Consider the following 27,033-nt stretch of genomic DNA (forward strand, 5'->3'; position numbering starts at 1 on the left):
TCTGCAAAATTATAGTTACAGCGAGACACTGCCTAATGAGCATTAAATTTGCCTTCTATGTTATAAATGGGACGTGTATACAATCTTTCCTTACTGCAGAGAAACTGTTCATCTCATTGTTAAGATCCTGCTCTTCCTTTTCCCCATTCAAACAATCTGCATTTGCGCAATGACTTTCCGATGCCTTTGAGGCATCAAAAAATCAAATGGATTTTGTACTTTATTTGTCTAAATGTGCATCTTTCTCCTAGAATTTGGCCGACATAAACTCTCCCTCTTATTTAAATGGTACTCGGGCAGAGAACAAAACGTCCGACCAGATCAGGGAAGCTAATGTTAGCTAAATAGGAAGTAAAGAAACCTCAAGCTATTAAGCCGGGACTGACCTTGAGCCCTGTGATGCGGGCCACTGAACAGCAAATAGGAGATGCTGGAGGGGAGAAAAGGGAAAAGGCAAGCAAGGCCCTTTTTTAGACTGTTTGCATGCATTGGGCGTGATGTTTATTTCCAATGAATTATAAAACCGAGCTTGCTGTTTTCAATTACTGTACGTAGAATCCTGTCATTTTTGCTAGGCATTTGCTTTTCATTGAAAGGTATTTAAAGCCTCTTAATTAAAGCTGCCCAGCACATTACAGTTGAAGTGTCATTTTGAACATAAGATGGATATTGCAAGTTATCATTTAAATAGATCCATCAAAAGAAATATGTTTTGATTACATAAGAAGTTTTGCTTTAAAGCAGCAGCCGGAGCTTCTAGCTGGGAAGGCTTGTTCAACAGGACATTTCTAGAATGCCATTGAAGATTACATTGTTTTTCAGTAAGAATGTTATTTTTGAAATCCCAAAAGATCTGCCTTATTTTTTTAATCCATGCAGTTTAAAAATAAAAAGTTGTATTGAAATGCATTCGGATATTTGCTGCTCATTTATTGCTTCTTGTGTACAGGCAATGAGCGTTTCACACAGGGGTGGCATTCTTGACCCCTGTGCACATCGGCAGAGCACTAACGAGTAAATAAATAAATATAATAATAATAATAATAATAATAATAATAATAATAATAATAATAATTTATATACACACTGCCCATCTGGCTGGGTTTCCCCGGTCACTGGCAGCTCCCAACAGAATATGAAAAACACGATAAAACATCAAACATTAAAAACTTCCCTAAACAGGATCGCCTTCAGATGTCTTCTGAAAGTCAGGTAGTTGTTTATTTCCTTGACATCTGATGGGAGTGTGTTCCACAGGGCGGGCGCCAATACCAAGAAGGCCCTCTGCCTGGTTCCCGGTAACCTCGCTTCTCACAGTGAGGGAACCGCTAGAAGGCTGAACGATGGGGGTGGAGACGCTCCTTCACGTATACTGGGCCGAGACCATTTAGGGCTGTAAAGGTCAGCACCAACATTGAATTGTGCTCAGAAACGTACTGGAAGCCAATGAAGGTCTTTCAGGACTGGTGTTATATGTAAATAGGTCCTTGTTTCAAACAAGTACAGGGGGATCAGTCCATCTCTGATCCTCTTCCCTCTTGACATATTGATTCCATCCAATTTTGCTGGAACTTTTTTTTCTTTTTAACGAAACTCCAAAAAAACCCAACAACTTTGCATTCACAATAGTACACATTTCATATTCATTTCTGTATGTTTTCCCAAAAATACCAATTCCCTATGCATTTCCCCCTAAGGTGCTCATTATTGCATGCATTGCCACCCAAAATATTCATTTTAATACATATTTTTGAGCCAAGAAGTGCAGTGGAAAATTCAAAGAAGTGTGCAGCGCATGTAGGATGACTGACCAGGCAGAGGTTGTTTGTGTGGTGTGTTAAATGAGGTGCTACTTGTGTTGAACATTGCATAGGCTCTGGTGTCACATTTATTCTGGGTCTAAATGTTTTAAGATGCATCTCTCACTACCCTCCTCTTACAGAATAGCCCACTTTGTTCTCTGTTGAGTGACAGGCTCAGCAGGATGGAGGCAAGGCAAGGCTTCAGTGGCACCCTGGACAGCTCCATGCATGGCTCCGCAAGAGCAATGCTCAAATGTTGTTTCAGCAGCAGTCATCCTCAGACTGACCCTTAAATAGCGGTTTCTGCATCATTTCAGTAGCTAGCCGCTTTGAGACTCCTGAAGGGGAGTGAAAGGCGGGATATCAAATCCAAACTCTTCTTCTTCTTCTTCTTCTAGCTCTACCTTGCATGAGAGGAACCTCTTGATTTAAAGGGGACAAGTCTATTTTAGCAGCCATTGATCCAATGGAGGAGGTAAAAATGTGGCTCTCCTTGGGCTTTGAGTCTTAAGAGTCAGAGGAAGAAGAGTTTGGATTTGATATCCCGCTTTATCACTACCCGAAGGAGTCTCAAAGCGGCTAACATTCTCCTTTCCCTTCCTCCCCCACAACAAACACTCTGTGAGGTGAGTGGGGCTGAGAGACTTCAGAGAAGTGTGACTGGCCCAAGGTCACCCAGCAGTTGCATGTGGAGGAGCGGGGAAGCGAACCCGGTTCACCAGATTACGAATCCACTGCTCTTAACCACTACACCACACTGGCTCTACAATGTGACTTCCTAAGGCTAGAGATGTACTGGAACAACAGAACACTCTGGACCAGGTACTTCTGCTGCAGTTTTCTTTCTCCTAATCTGAATTCCGGATCCTCCCCAAAAGGGGGGGGAGGGAATCTGACTCTATTGCCATGACACTGACACATTCATGACACTCACCATATGAGTTAACTGTTGGAGGGAGTGTTGCCAGATTAGAGAAACTGTAAAGGGAAAGGTAAAGGGACCCCTAACCATTAGGACCAGTCGTGACCGACTCTGGGGTTGCGGCGCTCATCTTGCTTTATTGGCTGAGGGAGCCGGTGTACAGCTTCCGGGTCATGTGGCCAGCATGACTAAGCTGCTTCTGGCGAACCAGAGCAGCGCACGGAAACACCATTTACCTTCCCGCTGGAGCGGTACCTATTTATCTACTTGCACTTTGATGTGCTTTCAAACTGCTAGGTTGGCAGGAGCAGGGACCAAGCAACGGGAGCTCACCCCGTCGCGGGGATTCGAACCGCCGACCTTCTGATCGGCAAGTCCTAGGCTCTGTGGTTTAACCCACAGAGCCACCCGCATCCCTAGAGAAACTGTAGCATTTAACAAATTCCTCTGATGACCTGCTATAGAATCAGGTTGGATGTAAAGCAGATTCAGTGGGAAACTGCCATTCACCATAGATGTGGGTTCAAACTTTGCTGCCCTGTTCTTGGCACATAACTTCGGTCACCTCAGCTAAATCCCAATCTTCTTACTCGGCTTATTCTTAAAGATGGATGGCTAGTATCCTATATATAAAGGGGCTTTGAGAATTCAGATAACATGTATCTCAAAGCCCTGCAATCTTAAATCTAGCTTTTTATTTTTGTATTTAATATAACTTATGTACTACTTGATTGTCAAAAACACACACACCAAAAAACAAATAACAAGACAACGAAATTAGCAGTTAAAAAAAACCACACCAGTTCAAAGCAGCTATTTAATAGAAGCAAGCGTACACATGATAAACAAACTATAGCTCACCTCAGGAGCCATCCAAAATGGGGTTCCAACTGACGTGTTTCTCCTCAGCCTCGTGCTGGTAAGCTGTGCAGAAACACCTGTAATGATAAAATGCATTCCAAATATTGGCACAATAGCATTCCTTTTTGGAAACTGATCCTTATTGCCCTTTCAATACAATGTCAGAGAGGGCAATCAAGGTCAATAGATTTATACAATTCCCCCCACTAATGGGTGACAATTCTAAAGTCAGGCAATTCTAAAGTCGGTGCATTTTGGAATTGCCTAGCCAAGATGTCATTCCCAGAATCGATTGAGGCTTCTGTTTGAATAGAATCAATCACCTTCTATGGTGGCACATCTCTGTCATTTGGACAGATGTCAACCAAATTACACTTGAGATTGGCAGATCATTTGGCACCAAGTACATCATATAAATAATAATAATAATAATAATAATAATAATAATAATAATAATAATAATAATTTATTTATACGCAGCCCATCTGGCTGAGTTTCCCCAGCCACTCTGGGCGGCTTCCAATCAAGTGTTAAAAACAATACAGCATTAAATGTTAAAAACTTCCCTAAACAGGGCTTTACATGTGTGTGTGTGTGTGTGTGTGTGTGTGTGTGTGTGTGTAAAGGTAAAGGACCCCTGGACGGTTAAGTCCAGTCAAAGGCGACTATGGGGTTGCGGCACTCATCTCGCTTTTCAGGCCAATGGAGCCGGAGTTTGTACACAGACAGCTTTCTAGGTCATGTGGCCAGCATGACTAAACTGCTTCTGGTGCAACAGAACACTGTGACAGAAACCAGAGTGCATGGAAACGCCGTTTACCTTCCCGCCGCAGCGGTGTCTATTTATCTACTTGCACTGGCGTGTTTTCGAACTGCTAGGTTGGCAGGAGCTGGGACAGAGCTCACTCTGTCATGCGGATTTGAACCGCTGACCTTCCGATCAGCAAGTCCAAGAGGCTCAGTGGTTTAGACCACAGCGCCACCTGCTCCCTGTTTACATTATATTGCAGCTGTGGAAATCTCGATGGGTCCCTCCAGACTGGTATCTTATTGCAGATGTATACTGCAACCTTTTATTGACACAATCATAGTGATTAGTGATGGATTTATTCTGCTTCAGTTTGATCTGCAATATAGGCACCCCCCCATTCATGTGCGATCGACTCATGCACAACCATGTACAGTAGTACCTCGGGTTACAGACGCTTCAGGTTACAGACTCCGCTAACCCAGAAATAGTACCTCAGGTTAAGAACTTTGCTTCAGGATGAGAACAGAAATTGCGTGGCAGTGGCGCGGTGGCAGCGTGAGGCCCCATTAGCTAAAGTGGTCTTCAGGTTAAGAACAGTTTCAGGTTAAGAACGGACCTCCAGAACAAATTAAGTTCTTAACCCGAGGTACCACTGTATACGCATGGTGCCAGGAAATCATTCCATTCAAACCCGGAAATGGCAGGAGAGAGCTCATGTCTTGCGAGTACACTTTTCTTGGAGCCCGAAGAGGACATCAGTGAGGGAACCCTGAAGCAACCTGGAGGCTCATTGTGGCTGCTCAGTCTCCCCGCCTAACAGCTGATCTGCAGGGCTGTGAGGAGAGAGTCTCTTCCTTTAAATTCCTAGGAGTTTATCTCAGTGAAGACCTTACTTGGAAAATCAATACAACCCAGGTGGTTAAGAAAGCCCAACAGAGACTCCATCTCCTCAGAGTATTGCGAAAGAACATTTGATGATCTCCTTCTACCGGTCCACAATAGAAAGTGCCCTTTCATACTGCATCACGGTGTGGTATGCTGGTTTGACATCAACTGATAGGAAGTGCCTACAGAGGGTGGTGAATACAGCACAAGATATTATGGGCTGTCCCATGAATTCGCTGGATGACATAGTGGAAGAACGTTGCCTCAGGAGAGTGAGGGAAATCCTCAGGGATGATTCACACCCTGGCCGGCACTTTCTTGATTTCCTGCCCTCGGGCAGAAGATACAGAAGCATGATTAGTTGCACCAACAGGGTAAAAAACAGCTTCTATCCGTGGGCTGTTAGGCTGCTGAATGAAAGGATAACAACAGGGCAACTGACTTATTGGTTTGGTGGGTTTGTGTCAGTAAATGAGGGGAATTAAGACGAAGAGAGCTGAGTGGGAGGTGCTCGTGTAATCTCACTGTATACAAGTTGTACAAGTGACAATAAAGTATTTCAATTTCAATTTCAAGTGCAGCAGCAGCAGGAGGAGTTGCTTTTCCACTTACCCCCCCCCCCGCCTCCTGCCAGCCCCAGACCTTCAATGTCAGTTGCGGATATTTTTTATATACGGCATTTTGGGTATGGATTGAAGAGAGAGTGGTGGAGAGGGTGTTTAAAGAGTGCTCCCCACTTTACACAACTTCACTTATGCACACAGGGGCCTGGAACATAACCACTCCATAAATCGCCTGTACTCCTCCAGTGCAACCACGTTATTGCTGCCCCGAGGCACTTTAGCACAACAAAAGCAGGAAAGTTATGGGATTTCAGGAGGATATCCACTGACTGGAAATGAAGAAGGCTGGCCACCTCAAAATGCTTGTATTGGAAGTGGGATCACAAGTAACAGCATCGTGAGCACAAATCATGGTAAATGTGCAATAAAAAGGATGTCTGCGGGAGCCTAATCTCCACCTGTATTTGGGAACTGAAGACCTTATAGAGTCGTCCAACAAAGAACAAATTATGTACTATAAGAGGGATAACTCACACAAGTTCGGAGTAATTTGGCAACCATTTACAGAATTGTTCACTAACTGAATATTGATCTCTGTAGTTCTCGCCCATGTGCAAAAATTTCCTTTTCTATAATTTGCTGTAGATCGCCTAGAATCTGTATCCAATTTTAAAATGGCTCTCTTGGGCTTAATAGCATGTATTGATCACAACCAAAAGTGACAAGTATATAAGAGTAAATAGGTATTCAGAAGTCATGTCTGCATCCGACTTAAACTAGACTTAAAGGCCCTTCCCTTTCCTTGGGAATGGTAGTTTTTGAAGAGGAAGGTGGGGACCCCAAAAATGGAATTTTCAGCACCTTGACCAAACTACAACCCCCAGGATTCATTAGGGAAAGCAGAGACAATTCAGTGTGTGATACCAGTGGGGTGTATTCAATGGTGGTTTTGTGCTGGGAGAAAGTGGGCCACCCTGTTTTCAACTTAACCAGGCTATATGGGGTGTTAGAGGAGGGGTAGTACCACTGGTAGGGGACACGCCATACACCTTTTGGGGTAGTTTGTGCATCTTTGGTCCCCAACCCTGCATTCAGCTATCACCTGTGGCTCCTAGAACAGCCTTTCTCAACCTGTGGGTCCCCAGATGTTGTGGAACTACAACTCCCATCACCCCTAGCTAGCAAGGCCAGAGCTCAGGGATGATGGGAGTTGTAGTCCAACAACATCTGGGGACCCACAGGTTGAGAACCGCTGTCCTAGAAGCTGTCTGCATGCGACAGCAGCCACACCCTGGAATGGCTTCCACTGGCTGGCTAAACCAGGTGAGGGTAGCCAATGGGTCTCAAGCCCTCAGTGAGTTAGGGACTTGCGCTGCACATGAAGACAGGCTCTGGCGGATTGAGTGGACAAGACCAACAGTGGGTCCAATGGTCAAGGAGACGGTTTCTGCACGTGATGTAGAGGGAGAAGGGGCTGTCAACCTGGGAAGGTAGCCCATCTAGGAGAAGAAGAACTCTGATCTGAAACCTCTGCTGCCTTGTGGTATATCTTCAGGAGAAGAAAAGGCTGAGGAGCAAACCCTACGCAAAACTGGAGTGGAGTCCCTAAGACAGTTGGACTGTGTCTTACATACCTCCTTTTGGCAGCAGCTCCTGCAGCCAAGCTGGTGCCAAACATATTGCTCTGCTTTCCTTCGGACCACATCAGGGAGACCAAGCTGGGGCTGTCATGTGGACAGCCCAAGATCTCCATACACACTGCCCTGGCTTGCTCCTAACACAGCCATTTGACTTCACCTCTGGAGACACACTCCATGAATGCCAACAACAACAAGCTAACCTCACCACTTTTCAGGGTGTCATTTAGGGAGTATGGGGGAAGCATTTTCTCTGACCTCCGTTGCAGACCAGACGTAATATCAGGAGCACCTGTATTTCTACCTACCAGGTTCTTCCTGCTGCACATTCCTTTGCATGTTTATTCAAAAGTAAGTTCCATTGAGTTCAACAGGCCTTACACTCAGTTTAGTGGCTACAGGAATGCAGTGAAAGTCATTATTGTTTTGAATCGTATAATCATTCTGTATACAGTGGTACCTCGGGTTAAGTACCGTATTTTTCGCCCTATAGGACACACTTTTTCCGCTCCAAAAATGAAGGGGAAATGTGTGTGCGTCCTATGGGGTGAATGCAGGCTTTCGCTGAAGCCTGGAGAGCGAGAGGGGTCGGTGCGCACCGACCCCTCTCGCTCTCCAGGCTTCGCGGACCTCTCCGCAAGCAGCGGGAGCGCTCCCGCTGCTTGCGGAGAGCTGCCTGCATGCCGAAGCCTGCGCGCGCTGATCTCAGCGCGTCCAGGCTTCGCGGACCTCTCCGCAAGCAGCAGGAGCGCTCCCGCTGCTTGGGGAGAGTTGCCGGCATCCCGAAGCCTGCGCGCGCCGAGATCAGCGCGTCCAGGCTTCACGGACCTCTCCGCAAGCAGCGGGAGGCAGCGCTGGGCTCCCACGGCTTGCAGAGAGCTGCCTGTTTGGGGGCTGGGGTTGGGGGAAGCTCGGGCCGCCCCAGCCCCGCGCCTGGGGGGGAAATAATTTTTTCCCCTTTATTTCCCCCCAAAAAAACTAGGTGCGCCTTATGGGACGGTGCGTCCTATAGGGCGAAAAATACGGTACTTAATTCGTTCTGGAGGTCCGTTCTTAACCTGAAACTGTTCTGAAGCGTATGTAACCTGAGGTACCACTGTATACTTGAGGTATAAAGATGAAATAGAATGGCTACAAATGCTTTCGTTTTGCTACGCTTTGTTGTTTTGCAATTCAATCTTGAATATATCAAAGAGCAGGAGAGACATTTGGATATACAGTGGTACCTCGGGATGCAAACGGGATCCGTTCTGGAGCCCCGTTCGCATCCTGAACAGAACATAAGACGCAACAGCGTGTCTGTGCGTGTGCGGGTTGCGTTTCGCCTCTTCCGCGCATGCGTGTGACCTCATTTTTACCATCTGCGCATGCGCAAGCGGCGAAACCCGGAAGTAATGTGCTCCGTTACTTCCGGGTCGCCGTGGAGCGCAACCCGAAAGCGCTCAACCTGAAGCATATTTATCCCGAGGTATGACTGTACTTTGTAAGAATTTTGGCCACTGCATAAGTGCAAACACACTGAAATCTGAAATTGTACCTCTGTCATTCTGTGGACTAAATGGACAGCGCTTAGGCTTCCTCCAGTTTCAAAATGGGTTTGGAATGCAGGTAGATTTCATCTTAGCAAACACATTACATTTTGTGCCATCAAATATTTTGCAAGGTGTTTTTTTTTTTTTTTTTGAGATGTCAGAAATGTATGTCAAAGGATCAGACCAAAAGCCACCTAAACTTATGGCTCTTTCATTCAGCTCTTCTCTCACTAAAGCACAGCCAGTTGACAGCATCAATCGTTTGCCATTCTTGTTCTATTTTGGATTTTATATCCCACTGTGGGAGTGCAACATGGTGATTATGTGCAAAATATCGAAAAATGCTATTCAACCAATATTGTTCCCTTTTTTTTACTTCCTCCCTCCGATGTGCTCTTTTCTTTTGGCATTGACAGGTTATTTCCTGCAGCTCAAGCAAGCTGCTGGTGCTAATTATTGTCCCGGGAAGACAGCATCGGATAAAATGTGATTTCCACCCCTTACCCTTTAGATGCCAATGAGACTACTCAATAAGCTGTTGCTTTAGGCTAGTTGTTTGCCCAATTGGCTCCTCAAAACTGCGTGTTTCAACTACTCATCAATAACGAATTTCTGCACCTCCCTGCAATAAACAGGCATCTGCTCTCACATTCCTTGCACAAAGCAATCACAGAGCCTTTGCTTTTAAAATAAATTCAGCTACTTTGGAAGTACCAGGGAATTAGCACTTACTGAAGTGCCAAATGGGATGTATATAAAGCAGTTTATTCTGCTTAGGGATTGCTGCCCAGTAGGGTTGTTTTTGAGAAGCCACATTTACATACTGAAAGGTTTCCCCCCCTAAAAAAAAATATAGATTGTGGTTTCATAGAATCATAGCATTCTGGAGTTGGAAGGTACCTTTAGGATCATCTAGTCCAGCTCCCTGCAATGCAGAAATGTGCAGCTGTCCCATACAGGGAATCGAACCTGCAACCTTGGCATTATCATCGCCACACTCTAACCAACTGAGCTACTGACCTGATGTGAATTACTTTTCTCTCTTGTTCAGTTAGCTCAGTGTTTCCCAAACTTGGGTCTCCAGCTGTTTTTGGACTGCAGTTCTCATCAGCCCTGCTAGCTAGGAATGATAGGACTTGTAATCCAAAGACAGCTGGAGACTCCAGTATGGGAAACCCTGTGTTCGCTGGTTAACTCTCCCAACTCAGTATTATGCATGTTTATTCACTTCTTTATATTATTGTTGTAACCCTCTGGACAGGAATTTGGGTGGGGTGGGGGCCAGTGACTGTGGAGGTTTATTGCAAAATCCCCAGATGGGCAATACCTTTATAGGAGCAACCAAAAATGCCACGAAGTCGTGAGCAAGCTACACCAGATGTTAGAAGTAAAAATAGAAGGGGTTGGGAGAAGAGGAGGGAAACACACCATTGCCAGCTCCCTGATTTGTTTCTCCTGCCTGAAACCCCATCAAACTCCATCAAATTCTATGAAGCTATCTTCTACACATGCGCAATGAACATCTGCATTGAACATACTTCTGCTTAAGTGTGGCCTCCATTTTCAAATTCAATAGAAAATGGTTTGAGGGCAAATGCACCATATAGGAGTATTTCTCAAGAAGCTACAAGATAAAGATGGAATGTTGCTGATGTCACGTGTAAAAAGGTAAAGGGACCCCTGACTGTTAGGTCCAGTCGCGGACGACTCTGGGGTTGCAGCGCTCCTCTCGCTTTATTGGCCAAGGGAGCCGGCGTACAGCTTCCGGGTCATGTGGCCAGCATGACTAAGCCGCTTCTGGCGAACTAGAGCAGCGCACGGAAACGCCGTTTATCTTCCCGCCGGAGTGGTACCTATGTATCTACATGCACTGTTGTGCTTTCGAACTGCTAGGTTGGCAGGAGCTGTGACCGAGCAATGGGAGCTCACCCCATTGCGGGGATTTGAACTGCCGACCTTCTGATTGGCAAGCCCTAGGCTCTGTGGTTTAACCCCCAGCGCCACCCGCGTCCTACCCGTGCAATGTGTACCTGGCTTCAAACACCAGCAGTGGAAGCACATTGGAGCCAGACTAACCAGTAATGTGTGCATAGCCTCTGTCCCAAGATGGCGATTACGAACTGATTGCGTTAGTTGCTGCTAGGCACTTGCAAGTACAGTGGTACCTCGGGTTGCATACGCTTCAGGTTACATACGCTTCAGGTTACAGATTCCGCTAACCCAGAAATATTACCTCGGGTTAAGAACTTTGCTTCAGGATGAGAACAGAAATTGTGCTCTGGTGGCTTCAGGTTAAGTACGGACCTCCGGAACGAATTAAGTATTTAACCTGAGGTACCACTGTATGGGGTGATGGGAGGAAGACGCAATGTGCTGACCCCGTTTTTGAAGACATAAAACTTGGCTGCGTGAGTCACATCTGCCTCGTCTCTTTTTATTATTGCTATCGTTATTACTTGAATTAGCATCCTCCTCAAGAAATCAGCAAGCTTATTCAGAAGTCTACTGCAAAGCCCACTTCTTCTCTTTAATCCTTTTATGGAGGCTTCCAATTTTCACTCACAATTTTCACTCACAATTTTCACTCACAGCTGTAATTGCAAATTAAATGGATCTGTTAGCTTTTGGACCCAGAGGACCACTTCAGCTTCTGCCGGGAGTGAATAAATATGCTAAAGGCTAGTCAAAATTGTTTTAGAAAGAACATTGCCTTCTTTTCATATGGAAAAGATAATATTTAAAATCTAGAGATTTCCTCTTTGCCTTCGCCGCACTGGGGGAAAAGAGCATCTCCCCAATATTATTTCTGTGAACAAATGCTCTGATCTAGCAAGCAGCATGAGGGAGAAGCATGGAAGGTTCCTGGCATGATTCGATTGCCAGGGCTGCCCACATATTGAGAGCCCAAATCAGGTAACTGGTGGGAGTCCTGATCCCACCACAGACACAACAAACCTGGTTGTTACTATTGACAATTAATTGAGCAAGATATGGGCACATAGCCACAGCTGGTGTGCTTTACGCACAATCGGATCAGGACCAGAGTTTTCCCTCTCTTCCTTCCATACTGTTTTGAAATTTCTGGGGGTTCCAGAAGCAGGTAATAGACAGCGTCTTAAAAAGCAGAGACATCACCTTGCCAACAAAGGTCCGTATAGTTAAAGCTACGGTTTTCCCAGTAGTGATATATGGAAGTGAGAGCTGGACCATAAAGAAGGCTGGTCGCCGAAGAATTGATGCTTTTGAATTATGGTGCTGGAGGAGACTCTTGAGAGTCCCATGGACTGCAAGAAGATCAAACCTATCCATTCTGAAGGAAATCAGCCCTGAGTGCTCACTGGAAGGACAGATCCTGAAGCTGAGGCTCCAATACTTTGGCCACCTCATGAGAAGAGAAGACTCCCTGGAAAAGACCCTGATGCTGGGAAAGATGGAGGGCACAAGGAGAAGGGGACGACAGAGGACGAGATGGTTGGACAGTGTTCTCAAAGCTACCAGCATGAGTTTGACCAAACTGCGGGAGGCAGTGGAAGACAGGAGTGCCTGGCGTGCTCTGGTCCATGGGGTCACGAAGAGTTGGACACGACTAAACAACAACAAATGTTTGGGGAAGCAGTTCTGCCATCTTTCTGCCAGATGTAAAAAGCCGGAAAACGCCCCCAATTTACCCTTCCCATCAGCTCAGGAGCAATCTGGCTGGTTCCTCCCTCAAACAGCAGCTTCTGCCTTCTCCAAGCTTCTCCCCTGCCTTCTCCCTCCCATGACTCCCTCCAAGACTTATAAGACTCCAAGACTTATAAATAATGTATATAAAGCAGACATTCTGGGGGAACTTCCATTCCTCCTCACCACTATCAGCTGAATAAAGAGCATGAAATCCACTCTCGACTCCGAGTATATTTCACTTATAGTGAGCAGACCCTTGGGTGGCAGCTCCAGGATTTCAAACGAGGCCTACTGGGAGATTCCAGATATTGAACCTGGGCACTCTTGCCTGCAAAGCCTCTGAGCTACGACCCCTTCCCTAGCATTGCTATGTTTGTGCATTTTGTGCCTTCTCATTTCAAGATTCCATCCCGAAAGAACACTCAGGTGAAGAGACTTCTCTGCTTTCCCATGCAGTCAAAAAACCCAGACACCCTGGTCTAAAGAAAGAAGCTGTTCATTACCAAAGTCAACAAGCTTGACTCCTCCTTCTGTCGTCAGGAGAATGTTGTTCCCCTTGACATCACGGTGAATGATCCGGTTGTTGTGTAAGTGCTGAAGACCCTGGTGCCAAAAAAAAAAGGAGGAGGAGGAAGAGGAGGAGGAGGAGGAGGAGGAGGGGAGGGGGAAGAGAGAAGATGCTAACTCCCATTTTGAAATGTAATTTCCCAAATTTTAGGGAGGGCAATCAAAACAATCTGCATGCACACTGTTAGATGCAGCACATCCTGCAAACAGCCCCCCCGCTGCTGCTATAACAAAATCCGCGTTTTACTGTCAGCCGCGCCATCATTTATAAATAGAAAATGTCATCAGTTGGGTAAATTGCACCCTCTGCTGTCATTAGAAGCTTAATGAACATCCTTACCAGGAGAGCGCCATATAAGATGTACGAGATTATAGCTTCATCCAACTGCTGGCCACACTTCAGCAAGCCTTTGACAAGGTCTGTGACAGAACCTCCGTTGCACAGCTGCAAAAAGGGGGCGGAAGAGGGGAAAGAGAAGCAGAGCAAGACCCCCTGTTAGTCACTCAACAGGCCTGTTTAGCTTGCAGATCTCTGCTTTCATGGATCAAGTAACAATATATACAAATAATAATAATAATAATAATAATAATAATAATATTTTTTTAATTTATATCCCGCCCTCCCCAGCCAAAGGCGGACTCAGGGCGGCTAACAACAATAAAATAATACAACATTCTAAAATCATTTCATTATAAAATTAATTCAAATCAAATTGATGGCAACCATTGGGCTAGAGTTCTGTGAAGATTGCCAAAGGAGGGAGTCAGGCTGTGCCCTGACCAAAGGCCTTGTGGAACAGCTCTGTCTTGCAGGCCCTGCAGAAAGATGTCAAGTCCCACAGGGCCCTAGTCTCTTTTGGCAGAGCGTTCCACCAGATCGGAGCCACAGCCGAAAAAGCCCTGGCTCTGGTTGAGGCCAGCTTAACTTCTCTGTGGCCTGGGACCTCCAAGATGTTTTTGTTTGAAGATTGTAAGTTCCTCTGTGGGACATATCAGGAGAGGTGGTCCCGTAGGTATGAGGGTCCTAGGCCATATAGGGCTTTAAAGGTCAAAACCAGCACCTTAAACCTGATCCTGTACTCCACCGAGAGCCAGTGCAGCTGGTATAGCACCGGGTGAATATGATCTCGCAGCGAGGACCCCGTAAGGAGTCTCGCCGCGACATTCCGCTGGAGTTTCTGGGTCAGTCTCAAGGGCAGCCCCACGTAGAGCGAGTTACAATAATCCAGTCTGGAGGTGACCGTCACGTGGATCACAGTGGCTAGGTCAGGGCGAGAGAGGTAAGGAGCCAGTGGCGTAGCGTGGGGGCGCAGGGGGGGCCGGCCGCACATGGGCGCAACATCTGGGGGGGCACTCGCACTTGCAGCTCTCTGCCCCTACCGGGTTAGGGGGCACAAATTACTTGCCGTGCTGACAACCCATGCTACGCCACTGTAAGGAGCCAACTGCTTAGCTTGGCGGAGATGAAAAAATGCCGCAAGAGATTCGACGCTGGGCTGTAAGCTCATGGAACTAGGCCCTCTTGATTCCCACAACACTTCCGTTTCCAAACAGAAGCCACAATCCAGAAGCCTGTGAAATTCATTGGCTTCCCATTCTCAGGAATGGGAAACATGTGGCAGCTTTCCCAAATGCCTGCACAGAGAATTGCTTCACATAGATGAAATCAAGGATGCTTGTGACCTGTTATTTACTGGTTTAATTTCTTTCCTGCTCTTCACCATGAGGTCCCAGGGCGGGTTGTGGCCATTTTAAAAACACAGTATTAAAAACAGTTAAAATACATTAGAATTAAGAGAGTGGGGTGGGTCCTAAAATATACATCTCAAGGGTCAAAGGCTTTGTCATCATCACAAGGTATTATTAATGAGTACAGTGCCTCCATGGATAAATGCAGCTCCCCTAGACATAAAGCCTTCTCGTCAGGAGGGAAGCAAATCCCACTGCAAAATCATAGAATTGTAGAGTTGGAAGGGACCACGTGGGTTGTTATGTATTCAATGGCCTTTTTTTGCCTGAGCTTGAGTCTGGACTAAGGATTCTGAGCCCCTGTGTTCTGATTTGATACATGATATCCAATCACAAAACGTTTCAGGATTTGGGCCTCTGCCATTGGCCCTTAAACTCTGAGTCATGATTCGCAGCTTGGAAGTTTAGACAGCCAATCACGTTGGGAGTGGGAGTGGCCCAGGCCTTCAGAAACGTATAAAAGCACTTGCTTTGCCCCTGTTGTCCAGTTCTGTTAGTTCTGTTATCACTGTGTCTTGCCTTGTGGGAACTCACCTACACTTCAGGGGTCATCAAGTCCAAACCCCTGCAATGCAAGAATCTTTTGCCCAACGTGGGGCTATAACCCATGACCTCGAGATTAAGAGTCTCACACTCTGCCGACCAAACTATTCCTTCTTCATTGCCTTCCTTCCATTCACTTTAAAGGGTCAATGCATTGAGGATCAGAATGAGACCCTAAGGTTCCCTTAAACCATTGGGTTCCAACATCCATGCTAGGGACTAGGATGGCTTATAATTGATAGGTTCCTGCTTCAAGTGACATTTCGAAGTCATCTAACTTTGATACTGTTGTTGTTAATGTAAAAGGCCCATAGGATCTGATTTGCCCTTAGGGCTGGCAAAATAGGTGGAAAAATTAGGAATCTAAAAACATAAGAGAACTGGAAGCTGCATTATACTAGGTTAGACTATTTGTCCCTCTAGCTCAGGCATAGGCAAACTCGGCCCTCCAGATGTTTTGGGACTACAATTCCCAACATCCCTGACCACTGGTCCTGTTAGCTAGGGATCATGGGAGTTGTAGTCCCAAAACATATGGAGGGCCGAGTTTGCCTATGCCTGCTCTACTCTGACAGGCAGCTGTCCAGGGTCTCAAGCAGAGGGTCTTCCTGTCTTTCTTTTCCAGGTTTCATGGACGGGTTGGACACAGAGGAATGGTGGGAGGAACCAGCTGGAGAACCCCAAAGGGAAGAAGACTTGAATAAAACAGGGAGGAGTGGTGAAGAGAGAGAAGACTGGGAGTACGAGGTGTCAGAAGCTGAAGGTGTAACAGGGTTTAGTGAGCGGGGAAGAGTCTGTGGCAGGTCAGAATCAGAGGCAGAAGCTGAAGGTTAGCGGAGAGAGGGAGGCCAAGAGGCAGAGAAGAGTCGGGCTGGTGAAGAGTCACGGGTGTCTCCTCCTCCTACTGCGACAAGCTCCCCTCCCTCTTCGTCTCCCAGAACCAGAAGAGGCATGAAGAGGGTGGAGCAGGGACAGATGCACACGGGCGCAGCCTCCGGTTGCTTGGGGGAAAGCCCTGGAGAGGAGGGGAATTGGACAGCTGTGTGGAGATGAGGACTTTCAGTCTCGGCAACTGCTTTTCATGGAATAAGACCACCAAGAATGAGCTGCTCATTAGGCCTGACGTTGAACTAAGTCTGTGGAGATCATGGGTGTGGGTTTTTTTTGCTAATAAGGAGTTAAGTCCAACTTTGAACTCTGTGATTACTGACCGGCATGCTTCTGTGACACTTGGAGAGGTGGGGGACCGAACATGAGACCTCCTCCACACAACACATCACGTTCTCTACCACTGAGCTCTGGTCCTTGCCCAAAGTTAAAAGGAAGGGACCCCTGACAATTAGTTCCAGTCGTGCCCAACTCTGGGGTTGCGGCGCTCATCTCGCTTTATTGGCTGAGGGAGCCGGCGTACAGCTTCCAGGTCATGTGGCCAGCATGACTAAGTCGCTTCTGGCGAACCAGAGCAGCGCACAGAAATGCCGTTTACCTTCCCGCCAGAGTTGTACCTATTTATCTACTTGCACTTTGACGTGCTTTCGAACTGCTAGGTGGGCAGGAGCAGGGACCGAGCAATGGGAGCTCACCCCGTCGTGGGGATTCAAACCGCCGAACTTCTGATTGGCAAGTCCTAGGCTCTGTGGTTTAACCCACAGCGCCACCTGCATCCCACCAGCTAAACTGAATTGAGTGTTGTTGTTTTTAATGGGATTCATCTCTGTTTTAAAATATTGTGTGTGTGTATCAGAAGTGGTATACTTTTATACTAACGTATCTTTTCTAAAAGTGCCTTTTGTGTGAAGGAAAATCCAGGAGGGGTGTGTGTGTGTGTGTGTGTGTGTGTGTGTGTGTGTGTGTGTGTGTTTAAGGGACAAGATTGATGGACTTGATAACTGGGAGGCAACAAATTACAGTCATTTCAAACCTTCACTCCATCAATACTCCTGCTGGCAGGCAATATAAAATAGATGGCAGACATATCTCTATACTCGGGCTTGATGGCGCATTCTGCCAACAACCGAGATGAAACATTCAGAATCCAGAAAAGCACAGCTTCTTGCAAACATTTCCCCCATCTATAGTTTTCCACATACTAAAACGGCGAGAGAAAAAGTAAAATTAAAACCTTTCTAAATGGATTTTTGCCTACATCATTAGTTCATCACTCATGTCTCTCCAGTAGCTATTTTGCTATCACCCTGTGTCTTTTTTTCTATTGCATTCACCAATAGAAAATCTCAGCTATAATTCTAGACGGACCAGTATATCTCCTCAAAGCACATCTGACCACCGTATATTTGCTGTTTAGATCCATAACAACCCTATTAATATGAGGTGTAGGCTCAAGAAGAAGAAAAGGTGTTTGGATCTGATATCCCGCTTTATTACTACCTGAAGGAGTGTCAAAGCGGCTAACATTCTCCTTTCCCTTCCTCCCCCACAACAAACACTCTGTGAGGTGAGTGGGGCTGAGAGACTTCAGAGAAGTGTGACTGGCCCAAGGTCACCCAGCAGCTGCATGTGGAGGAGCGGGGAAGCAAACCCAGTTCACCAGATTACGAGACTACCGCTCTTAACCACTACACCACACTAGCTCTCAACCTGAGTGGCCTAGGAACATATAGTATGGCATGAGAGGTACAGTTGTGGATGTTTCTTTGATTCTGTTTTGGTGCCTCATACTGGGGTTAGAAAAAGACAGCCTTGTGGCCTCACAGTACAAAGTGGCCTTCCTCAACCTAAGGCCCTCTAGATCAAGGTTTCCCAAACTTGGGACAGCAGCTGTTTTTGAACTACAGTTCCCACCATCCCTGAACACTGGTCCTGGTTGTCATGGTACTGCCAGAGAATGGAGAGGAGGAGCAGGAACAGGCAGAGGGAGGTGGGCAGGAAGTGGCAATTGGGGAAAGAGGGGAAAGCCAGGAGGCGGGACGGTTCTCAGATGATGAACCAGAGCCTCAGCACCGCACAGGAAGTTCTGGCACAGACAGTGAAACAATGCCTGTTCCGTCTGCCAGGGAAAGGAGAGAGTTAAAGAGGGGGAGGGGGGAGAGGCATCACGTGAAACTTCCCCGCTTTTTCTGTTGGAGAAGAAGCCGGCGTAAGCCACTCCCAGAATCTGAACCGGAGGATTCAGATGCATGATTGTAATGCGCTGCCTGTACATATGTAAAATAAAGACTGTATATATGTATCTCTGAGTGAGCGGAGGTGCTTCTTGCGAAGAGCATTCACAAGCCATCACACTGGTATCTGGGAATGATGGGAGATGTAGTCCAATAACAGCTGGAGACCCATCAGCACCAACCAGCATGGCCAATGACATACCCTCCAACATTTCTCCATTGAAAACAAGGAGGTCCCATTCTAGAATGATGATTTTCCTATTTATACCCCATACATCTTACTGGGTTGCCCCAGCCACTCTGGGCAGCTTCCAACACCTATAAGAACACAATAAAGCTTTAAACATTAAACAAACCTCCCTATGCAGGATTGCCTTCGGACAGCTTGAGGGTTGGATAACTCCATACCCCACAACATTTCTCCAATGAAAATAGGGACATCCTAAGGAAAAGGGGATCAAATCAGAAACCGGGATGACTTCTCTAAATCAGGGACATCCCTGGAAAATAGCGACACTTGGAGGGTTTGCAGTGACTTGGGATCATGAGACCTGAAATCCGAAATATCTGGATGTAGCCATGTTGAGGGAGGTTGAGAAAGTTGGTACATGAGGCCAGGGGGAGGCGAGGGGTTGGTGTGTGTGTGTGTGTGTGTGTGTGTGTGTGTGGTGCTTGCTTTTGTAAATAAGTGAACAGGGCTGCAGGAGTTCCTTTTTCCTCCCCTCACGTTGAGGTAATAATAACACTTTAGTCATGACAGGTCCAAGTGTTCAAAGGAGCTCTGAGTGAGAAAGGTATTGCTCACAGAGTATAAGCCTGGCAGAACGAAGATGCCCCGAGGGGAAATAAGAACTTTTAATTACATTTTCACCCCCAGAAGTTAGCCACAACACAAAGAATATATGATTTCATCAAAGAAACAGCAACAAAAGCATTTGAGCGCTTTTGTATGGTGTTCCTTTCATTGAATTCAAGTGTTATAAATAGCAATTGCAGCACAACAGAGACAAAATTGGTATGCAAATCCTGAAGTGCAGGGTATTTCAGTTGGGTCAATAATGCTAACATTTTGCTAACTTTCTCCCCGCCTGCAGTTTGATGACTGCAATCCAGAGGGGGTGTGAATTATTCTGAAGGGCAAACTGGATGTGATTCAGTAGATGGATCAACAGGGGCTCCTGCAGGGTTTGGAATTTTATCAATGACCAATGGTACCAAATAGTATGAGAAACAGCCCTACTAGAAAAATTAACTAATAAACTGAAACTGGCACGGGGACAAATAGAAGAAGACGCCTTCAGCCCGGTATGGCTCCCCTTTATCACATACACAGCCCAACAAGACAATGACAATAATCCACCAACAGCATACAAATCAATATGGCTAACCTGACCCAAAACACCCACCCACCCCACTCACACATGAAAACAAAGACCACCACAGCCAGTCACAAACAACCAACCCTAGGCCAACCCCAACCTCTCTCACCACCAAAGGAACACAAGTAACGCTGACACCAAACTCTACATACATTAAGCATAATAGAAACATCGCCACCCAACCCCACCCTCACCCATCTTCCCTCCCCCCACTCCCCCTTTCTTTTTCCTTTCTTTTTTTTTCCTTCTCCCCCTAATGCCTCAACAAATGAAATGGATTTGTAAAAATGTTACATGGGAAAAAAAATACGAGGCATTACACTTACTTCTGTAAAACAAGAAAATCCTTAATAAAATATTAGAAAAGAAGAATAAGCAAAGCAGCAATACAGTCAGGAAATCAGTCCCTGGAGGAAGGGATGTTTTGACCCTTTCTGCTTTCCTGATTGAAATCGGGGGTGGGCAAGTGGTAGCTCAGGGATCTCCTGGCAGATCTCTGGTTGATTTGTAATAGATAGGAAATGGTTCCTGAATCCCAGTTGTTTAACAATAACAGCAAATCAACTTTCCCCACTCGAATTGGGCTGCAGAAATGAAGGACACTTATGCAAGAGTGGGCATCTGCATGAAAATTTTCTGAGCTCAGTTCAATTCTGGTACTGAAAAGAAATCAAATCCCTAATCCGCAAACATGAGCCAAAGCCCCCTGTTCATAAATTCTTTTGCCACATGGCTCTGTTCAGAAGATTTGTGGGTTCCAGTAAAACAACAACAACCCACAAAGTAGATCTGACGGGCCTGAAGTCTGCATAACCACCAACATTTCTCTGATGAAAACAGGAAAAGTGGGACATTCCGGGATCAAATCAGACATCGGGGTGGCTTCTCTAAATCAGGGACGTCCCTGGAAAAGAGAGACACTTGGGAGAGTCTGAACCTGTCCACTCGTGATCTAAATCACTCTTCAAAGCCACTACCTGTCTCGTGAACAAAAATCATACTCAGGTCAAATTGGAGCTTGGAGTGGCCATTTCAGCTAGGAGAAAGCAGCAACCAAACCCTCTCATCTCAGCCCTATTTTTCCAATGCTGTCTGGGCCCTATAAAGGAAACTAGGAAATCATCTTCACTGATTATGGTTTGGCACACTGAGAGCTTCCCTCTTAGAAGCTGCCTCCACCCCAAAATGGATTTTTCAGCTACCCCGAGTCTGCAGTATAGCTTTGGTTGACTCTTATTGCAAAGCAAAATGAGAGGGGTCTGGAGAACAGTGTAGATGGCACCCATGGGTGGTACTCCCACGGGTGGTACTCCTTTCAATGACTCTCGCCATCCAAACCTTTTGCATGCTTCTTCCCTAGAAGGCTACAACCTGATCAGGAACCAACACCCAGTATGTCTTGAGAGGATGACATCCCAAGAAACATGATGCTGTATGATTTAACTGCCGGTCGGATCAATTGAAAGAATGGAATGAGCTTAGGAAAGCTAATAAGCTTAGAATGGAATGAGCTTAGAGTTTAGGAAAGGCAGTTGCCGTGGTTCAGTGGCGTCCTTCAAACTGTGTCCTCCTTCAAATTCTCACCCAATAACTTCATAGCCCACACATGAGACAAATAGTAGCTTCCAAAACCTGGGCATTAGAAATTGCACAATGAAGTTTTGTTTTGAATTTTCAGTGGAGAACGTGCCTCTCGACCATTTCAGATCAGAGTTACAACCAGTATTGAAAGGCATAAGGGAGTCCTTCGTTGTGTTCAAAGCTAGTAAAACAGTAGGTGTTGGGGTGGGGTTTTTTTGGGGGGGGACCCTACTGGATCTGCACTCCAGGGACACGCAGCCAGAGGACATTATTGCTGCCATCTAAGTAAAAGAAACTTCCTTGACATGTGTGAAAATGGAGTACACAATAGAGGTTGCTTTGCTTGAATATATTCCTTCAGTGCCCCTCCCCAAAGTACTGGGATCAGAGAGCCTTTGCAGAATGATTCGCTGTGGTTAAAAGCTATATTTGCCCGTCACAAAACTGTACCCCTTCCTCTCTCACTTCTCCCTCACAGGGGTTTTCTTCATTTGGAGAGGTTGAGAGAGAAGCATATATTTTCACAAATATGCTGACTGATTCCCTCGCGCCTCCAAATCAGTCCCAAGTCTTTGGGAACAGCCCAAATGAGTATGGATCAGATCAACTTGCCGCCCACCTAAATTTGGATGAAGCCAGATTCTCTCTGAAGTGGCCCACTTCAGTTCAGGCATATGCAGAAGCAAATATGCATTTGTAAATGTACAGTGTAAACGCTAAGTAGAGGGGACATCTGGCACTGTATTTCCTTCCCAAAGGAACCCTCCGATTAATAACCACGAGCAGAAAGAGATAGAATTCTTCAGAGAATAACGGCCAGTATTTCTGCTTCTACATTTTTGGAAGAAGCAGTTAGCTCATAAAAAATCTCTTTTAATTAAGATTTAGTCTCACAAAATATCTTACCTCAAGAACAAGCCACAGCTGTCCGCCCACATATTGATCCGCTTTGTAAAACATTCCATAGAATTTAACAACATTGGGGTGATTTGGAAGGAATTGCAAGATATTGTATTCTGCTTCAATTTCTTCATCCACATCCTAAATTGGAGGCACACAGAGATGGGAACTTTACAAATATAACAGCTTTATTGGGGATGGGTTACATGACATAACACATCTAGAGACTGAATAGCAGTCACATAAACATGGCTTCCGGGCAGCATTAGAAATATTAAAGGGGTAGTAATATTAATAATAATAATAATAATAATAATAATAATAATAATAATATTTTATTTATATCCCGCCCGCCCCAGCCAAGGCCGGGCTCAGAGTGGCTAACAACAGTAAAAATAGCACAGTTTACATAAAATCACAATCAATTAATTGAAATACATTCTAAAATCAGTTCAGAATCAAATTAATGGCAACCATTGGGCTAGAGTTCTATGAAGATTACAGAAGGAGAGAGGGGGTCAGACTGTGCCTTGGCCAAAGGCCTGGCAGAACAGCTCCGTCTTGCAGGCCCTGCGGAAAGATGTCAAGTCCTGCAGGGCCCTAGTCTCTTGTGACAGAGCGTTCCACCAAGTCGGGGCCACAGCCAAAAAAGCCCTGGCTCTGGTTGAGGCCAGCCTAACCTCCCTGTGGCCCGGGATCTCCAAGATGTTTTTCTTCTGATGTTTCAGATTGGGCTCTTATTCCCATAAACTCTGCCACGCGGGTGGTGCTGTGGTCTAAACCACTGAGCCTCCTGGGCTTGCCAATCAGAAGGTCGGTGATTCGAATCCTCGCGACGGAGTGAGCTCCCATTTCTCTGTCCCAGCTCCTGCCAACCCAGCAGTTCAAAAGCACACCAGTGCACACCAGTGCAAGTAGGCAAATAGGTACCACTGTGGCGGGAAAGTAAACAGCATTTCTGTGCACTCTGGCTTCCGTTATCGTGTTCCATTGCGCCAGAATTGGTTTAGTGATGCTGGCCACATGACCTGGAAAGCTGTCTGTGGACAAACGCCAGCTCCCTCGGCCTGATAGCGAAGATGAGTTCTGCACCCCATAGTCAAATTTAACTGGACTTAACCGTCCAAGAGTCTTTTACCTCCTTTTTTTTTTTTACCTTATTCCCATAAACTCTACTTTTCCTCAAACCATTTAGGTTTCATTTATAAATCATTTCACTTGACTCTAGTTTTCTCGGATAACTATTTTTTCATTAAAAAATAAATAAATTACCTGTGTATCTTCTTTTTTTAAAAAAATAATAATAACATTACCTATGCATGTCCTACACACAAACGGTACCAAACCTAGACACTTGTGGCATATTGAGAAAGATTATGGGTCTTTCGCTGCAATATGTTGAAACCTGAGAACTCCACCTATCTTCAGAATTGACTTCTTAAGCCTTGCAATTGCAGAGGCTCATGCGATTTGTGAATCCAGTTTAGTTTTCAGTACCAAACAAAGTGCGAGATCCCAGCACAGACAGAAGTCCAACCTTTGCACACAAACAAAAGTGTCTGAGTTCAGTTGGGGTTAAATGCAATGTTGGAACAGCTATCTCCCTTAACAAAGGTAAAGGGACCCCTGACTGTTTGGTCCAGTCACGGACGACTCTGGGGTTGCGGCGCTCATCTCGCTTTATTGGCTGAGGGAGCTGGCGTACAGCTTCCGGGTCATGTGGCCAGCATGACTAAGCTGCTTCTGGCGAACCAGAGCAGCGCACAGAAACGCCGTTTACCTTCCCGCCGGAGCGGTACCTATGTATCTACTTGTACTCTGACGTGCTTTCGAACTGCTAGGTGGGCAGGAGCAGGGACCGAGCAATGGGAGCTCCCCCTGTCGCGGGGATTCGAACCGTCGACCTTCTGATCAGCAAGTCCTAGGCTCTGTGGTTTAACCCACAGCGCCACCTGCGTCCCCGTACTACCTCCCTTACTTTCCGTCATAATGTGATTTTTGTACACCTGAACAATTACCCCCAAATACTTGCATTTCCTCTAATTACTGAGTATGGGTATCACATCTGTTTGTCCAGGGGGCCTTGGATCTGTTTGGAGGGGGAAAGGGAAATCAAATTGTTAACTTTCCTCTTTACTTACACTGATAGGATCCAGAATCTTCACTGCTGCCAAACTGCCATCCTTCTTATGAGTAACTTTATAGACTTTCCCATACGTTCCCTTTCCAATGGTCTCAATAATTTCCCAGGTATCTGAGGGATCGGGTAACGATTCCAGCCCAATCATATTCTGATTATACTGAAACAATCCATAGAGTGGCTTCCTGCGGAAAGGAAATGGTTAAAGCAAAATATTACCGGGTTAGCTTCACATAAGCAACTCTCCTTGCCTCAGAGGCTGTCATGAGGAAAACTATGTTAATTAAGGGGGGTTGCCAAGTCTGGAAGCTAAATTGTGGCGACATCTAGGCTTCAGCTCCAATCCCTGCAGCCACTGACATTTAGAAGCCATTGTAACTTCTAATTTGGGATTCTATTGCAAGCAACATCTCACTATCCAGCCCATTCGTTTCCCAACACAGATTTAAGTTCTTTACTTGGAAGAACATACTCTCTTCCACAACATAGCTGTCAACTTACAGATTTGAAAATAAGGGCCCAGCAGCCTCGAAAATAAGGGATCAGCAGCCAAGGGATTTTCCAAGCACAGTTATGTTCAACTTCTGAGCCCCTCCGAGCCAAAGGCAGAAAGCCCAGCCAGCAGCCAAACGAAGCCTCAAGCGGTGGTTCCCACAGCGCAGCAACCCAGCAAAAGGGATGCAGCAAGGAAAAGCACCATCACCTCTCTGCTGGGAAGCGCTGAGCAAAGGCGAGTCCCCAGGCAACGCGGCCGATTTGATCGGCACAAGGCATGCAAGCTCCACCCCCCAATCATTCTTAGACTCCTTATTGGGTGAGCAACGCAGCCAAGCAACACAGTTGGAGCCTCCCTCCTCCCTGGCCGGCAGGGAGGGAGGGAGAGGAGCTGCTTCCTTTGAAACCCGGGGAATTTAAGGGACATCATCAATAAGAGACAGCAGTGGGACGCGGTGCTGGGATAAGGGAGTTTCCCGCCAAATAAGGGACGGTTGACAGCTATGTTCCACAACCTTGTGTTCCTGCAGCTTGACCACTGAAGGTCTCCTGCGCCATCAAAATCCTCCACCAATTTTGTCATACTGCATTTTGTTGCATGCAACTCTCTTCTTGGATATATGGATGCGTTATAAGAAAATTTTCCTATTTATACCCCACACGTCTTACCGGGTTGCCCCAGCCACTCTGGGCAGCTTCCAACATACATAAAACTTTTTTTTAGAAACTTCCCTATACATGATTGCCTTCAGACGGCTCGGGGGTTGCTTAATTCCATACCCTCCAACATTTCTCTAAAGAAAATAGGGACTCCTAAGGGAAAGTTGGACAGTCTGGGATCAAATCAGAAACCGGGAGGGCTTCTCTAAATCAGGGACATCCCTGGAAAATAGGGACACTTGGAGGGTCTGCAAATATCAGCATCTGAAAACCATCAGAGTTGAACATTAACTCCCCTTCTGGCGGTTCCATCGCTGCAAGAAGCCAAGTTACAGGGAACCAGGCAGAGGGCCTTCTCGGTAGTGGCACCCACCCTGTGGAACGCCCTCCCACCAGATGTCAAAGAGAAAAACAACTACCAGACTTTTACATGAAATCTGAAGGCAGCCCTGTTTAGGGAAGCTTTTAATGCTTAATAGGTTATTGTATTTTAGTGTTCTGTTGGAAGCCGCCCAGAGTGGCTGGGGAAACCCAGCCAGATGGGCGGGGTATAAATAATATTATTATATTATTATTATCAGCTTGAAAGGAACCAAATATTTACACAAATAAAATCCAGCTTCTCATTATTTTTATAACCAGCACTGGAAGTAGCAGGCTCCTCCTTAAGTGTCTATTCTGCATATGGATGCATGCTGTGGGTATAAAAAAAACATACACCCCTCATAATAAAATGCGCTTCAGAACAGGATAAGACCACTATTTGGTCTGCAGGATGGCAATGCTTCTCTAAGTATGGAAATAGCCCTTCAGCTGACTTCTACAGGCTTTAGGCCTGCTGATTCTTCCCCACCCCCTTTTACTTTTTTCAAGCTCCAAAATCTATAGCTGTTATGTACTGAGTTGAATAGGATCCAAAATGCAGCAGTCTGATTGGGCCAAAAACAATAGGATCCAGACTGCAGCAGTCTGATTGGTCCACAGGAGCCACCCAATCCAGCTCCAGGTGGAAGTGAATCCGCAACCTGATTGGCCTACAGGAGAATCCCGGAATTAGCCAATCACGTGGGGCCCATTGTGTAAATAATGTATATAAAGCAGACATTCTGGGGGAACTTCCATTCCTCCTCACCACTATGAGCTGAACGAAAAGCATGAAATCCACTCTCAACTCTGAGTATATTTCAATAGCTTCCTGATACAAGATGAACAGGAGATAACTCTTGTAATTTCCACAAAAGATTTTTGCTCTTCCATTAAAAAAAGATGCTTAGAAGA

At 45.9% G+C, this 27,033-nt stretch overlaps 1 protein-coding gene across 2 annotated transcripts in view; it reads right to left on the reverse strand.

Moving 5' to 3' along the window:
* The window catches only part of MYO3B (myosin IIIB), a 292,153-nt gene that overhangs the window by 230,426 nt on the left and 34,694 nt on the right, over window positions 1-27,033 (reverse strand). For both annotated transcript variants that reach the window (XM_083467558.1, XM_083467559.1), the window contains 5 exons: window positions 24,602-24,785; window positions 22,467-22,601; window positions 13,527-13,631; window positions 13,123-13,222; window positions 3,586-3,662 (listed from right to left, as the gene is read on the reverse strand). In XM_083467558.1, the coding sequence (XP_083323684.1) occupies window positions 3,586-3,662; window positions 13,123-13,222; window positions 13,527-13,631; window positions 22,467-22,601; window positions 24,602-24,748 (564 nt within the window). In that variant the 5' untranslated portion in view covers window positions 24,749-24,785. The remainder of the gene's footprint in view (window positions 1-3,585; window positions 3,663-13,122; window positions 13,223-13,526; window positions 13,632-22,466; window positions 22,602-24,601; window positions 24,786-27,033) is intronic.

Source organism: Podarcis liolepis (assembly GCF_965112155.1).
Source record: "Podarcis liolepis genome assembly, chromosome: 1".
In the NCBI taxonomy this organism is placed as follows: Eukaryota; Metazoa; Chordata; class Lepidosauria; order Squamata; family Lacertidae; genus Podarcis; species Podarcis liolepis.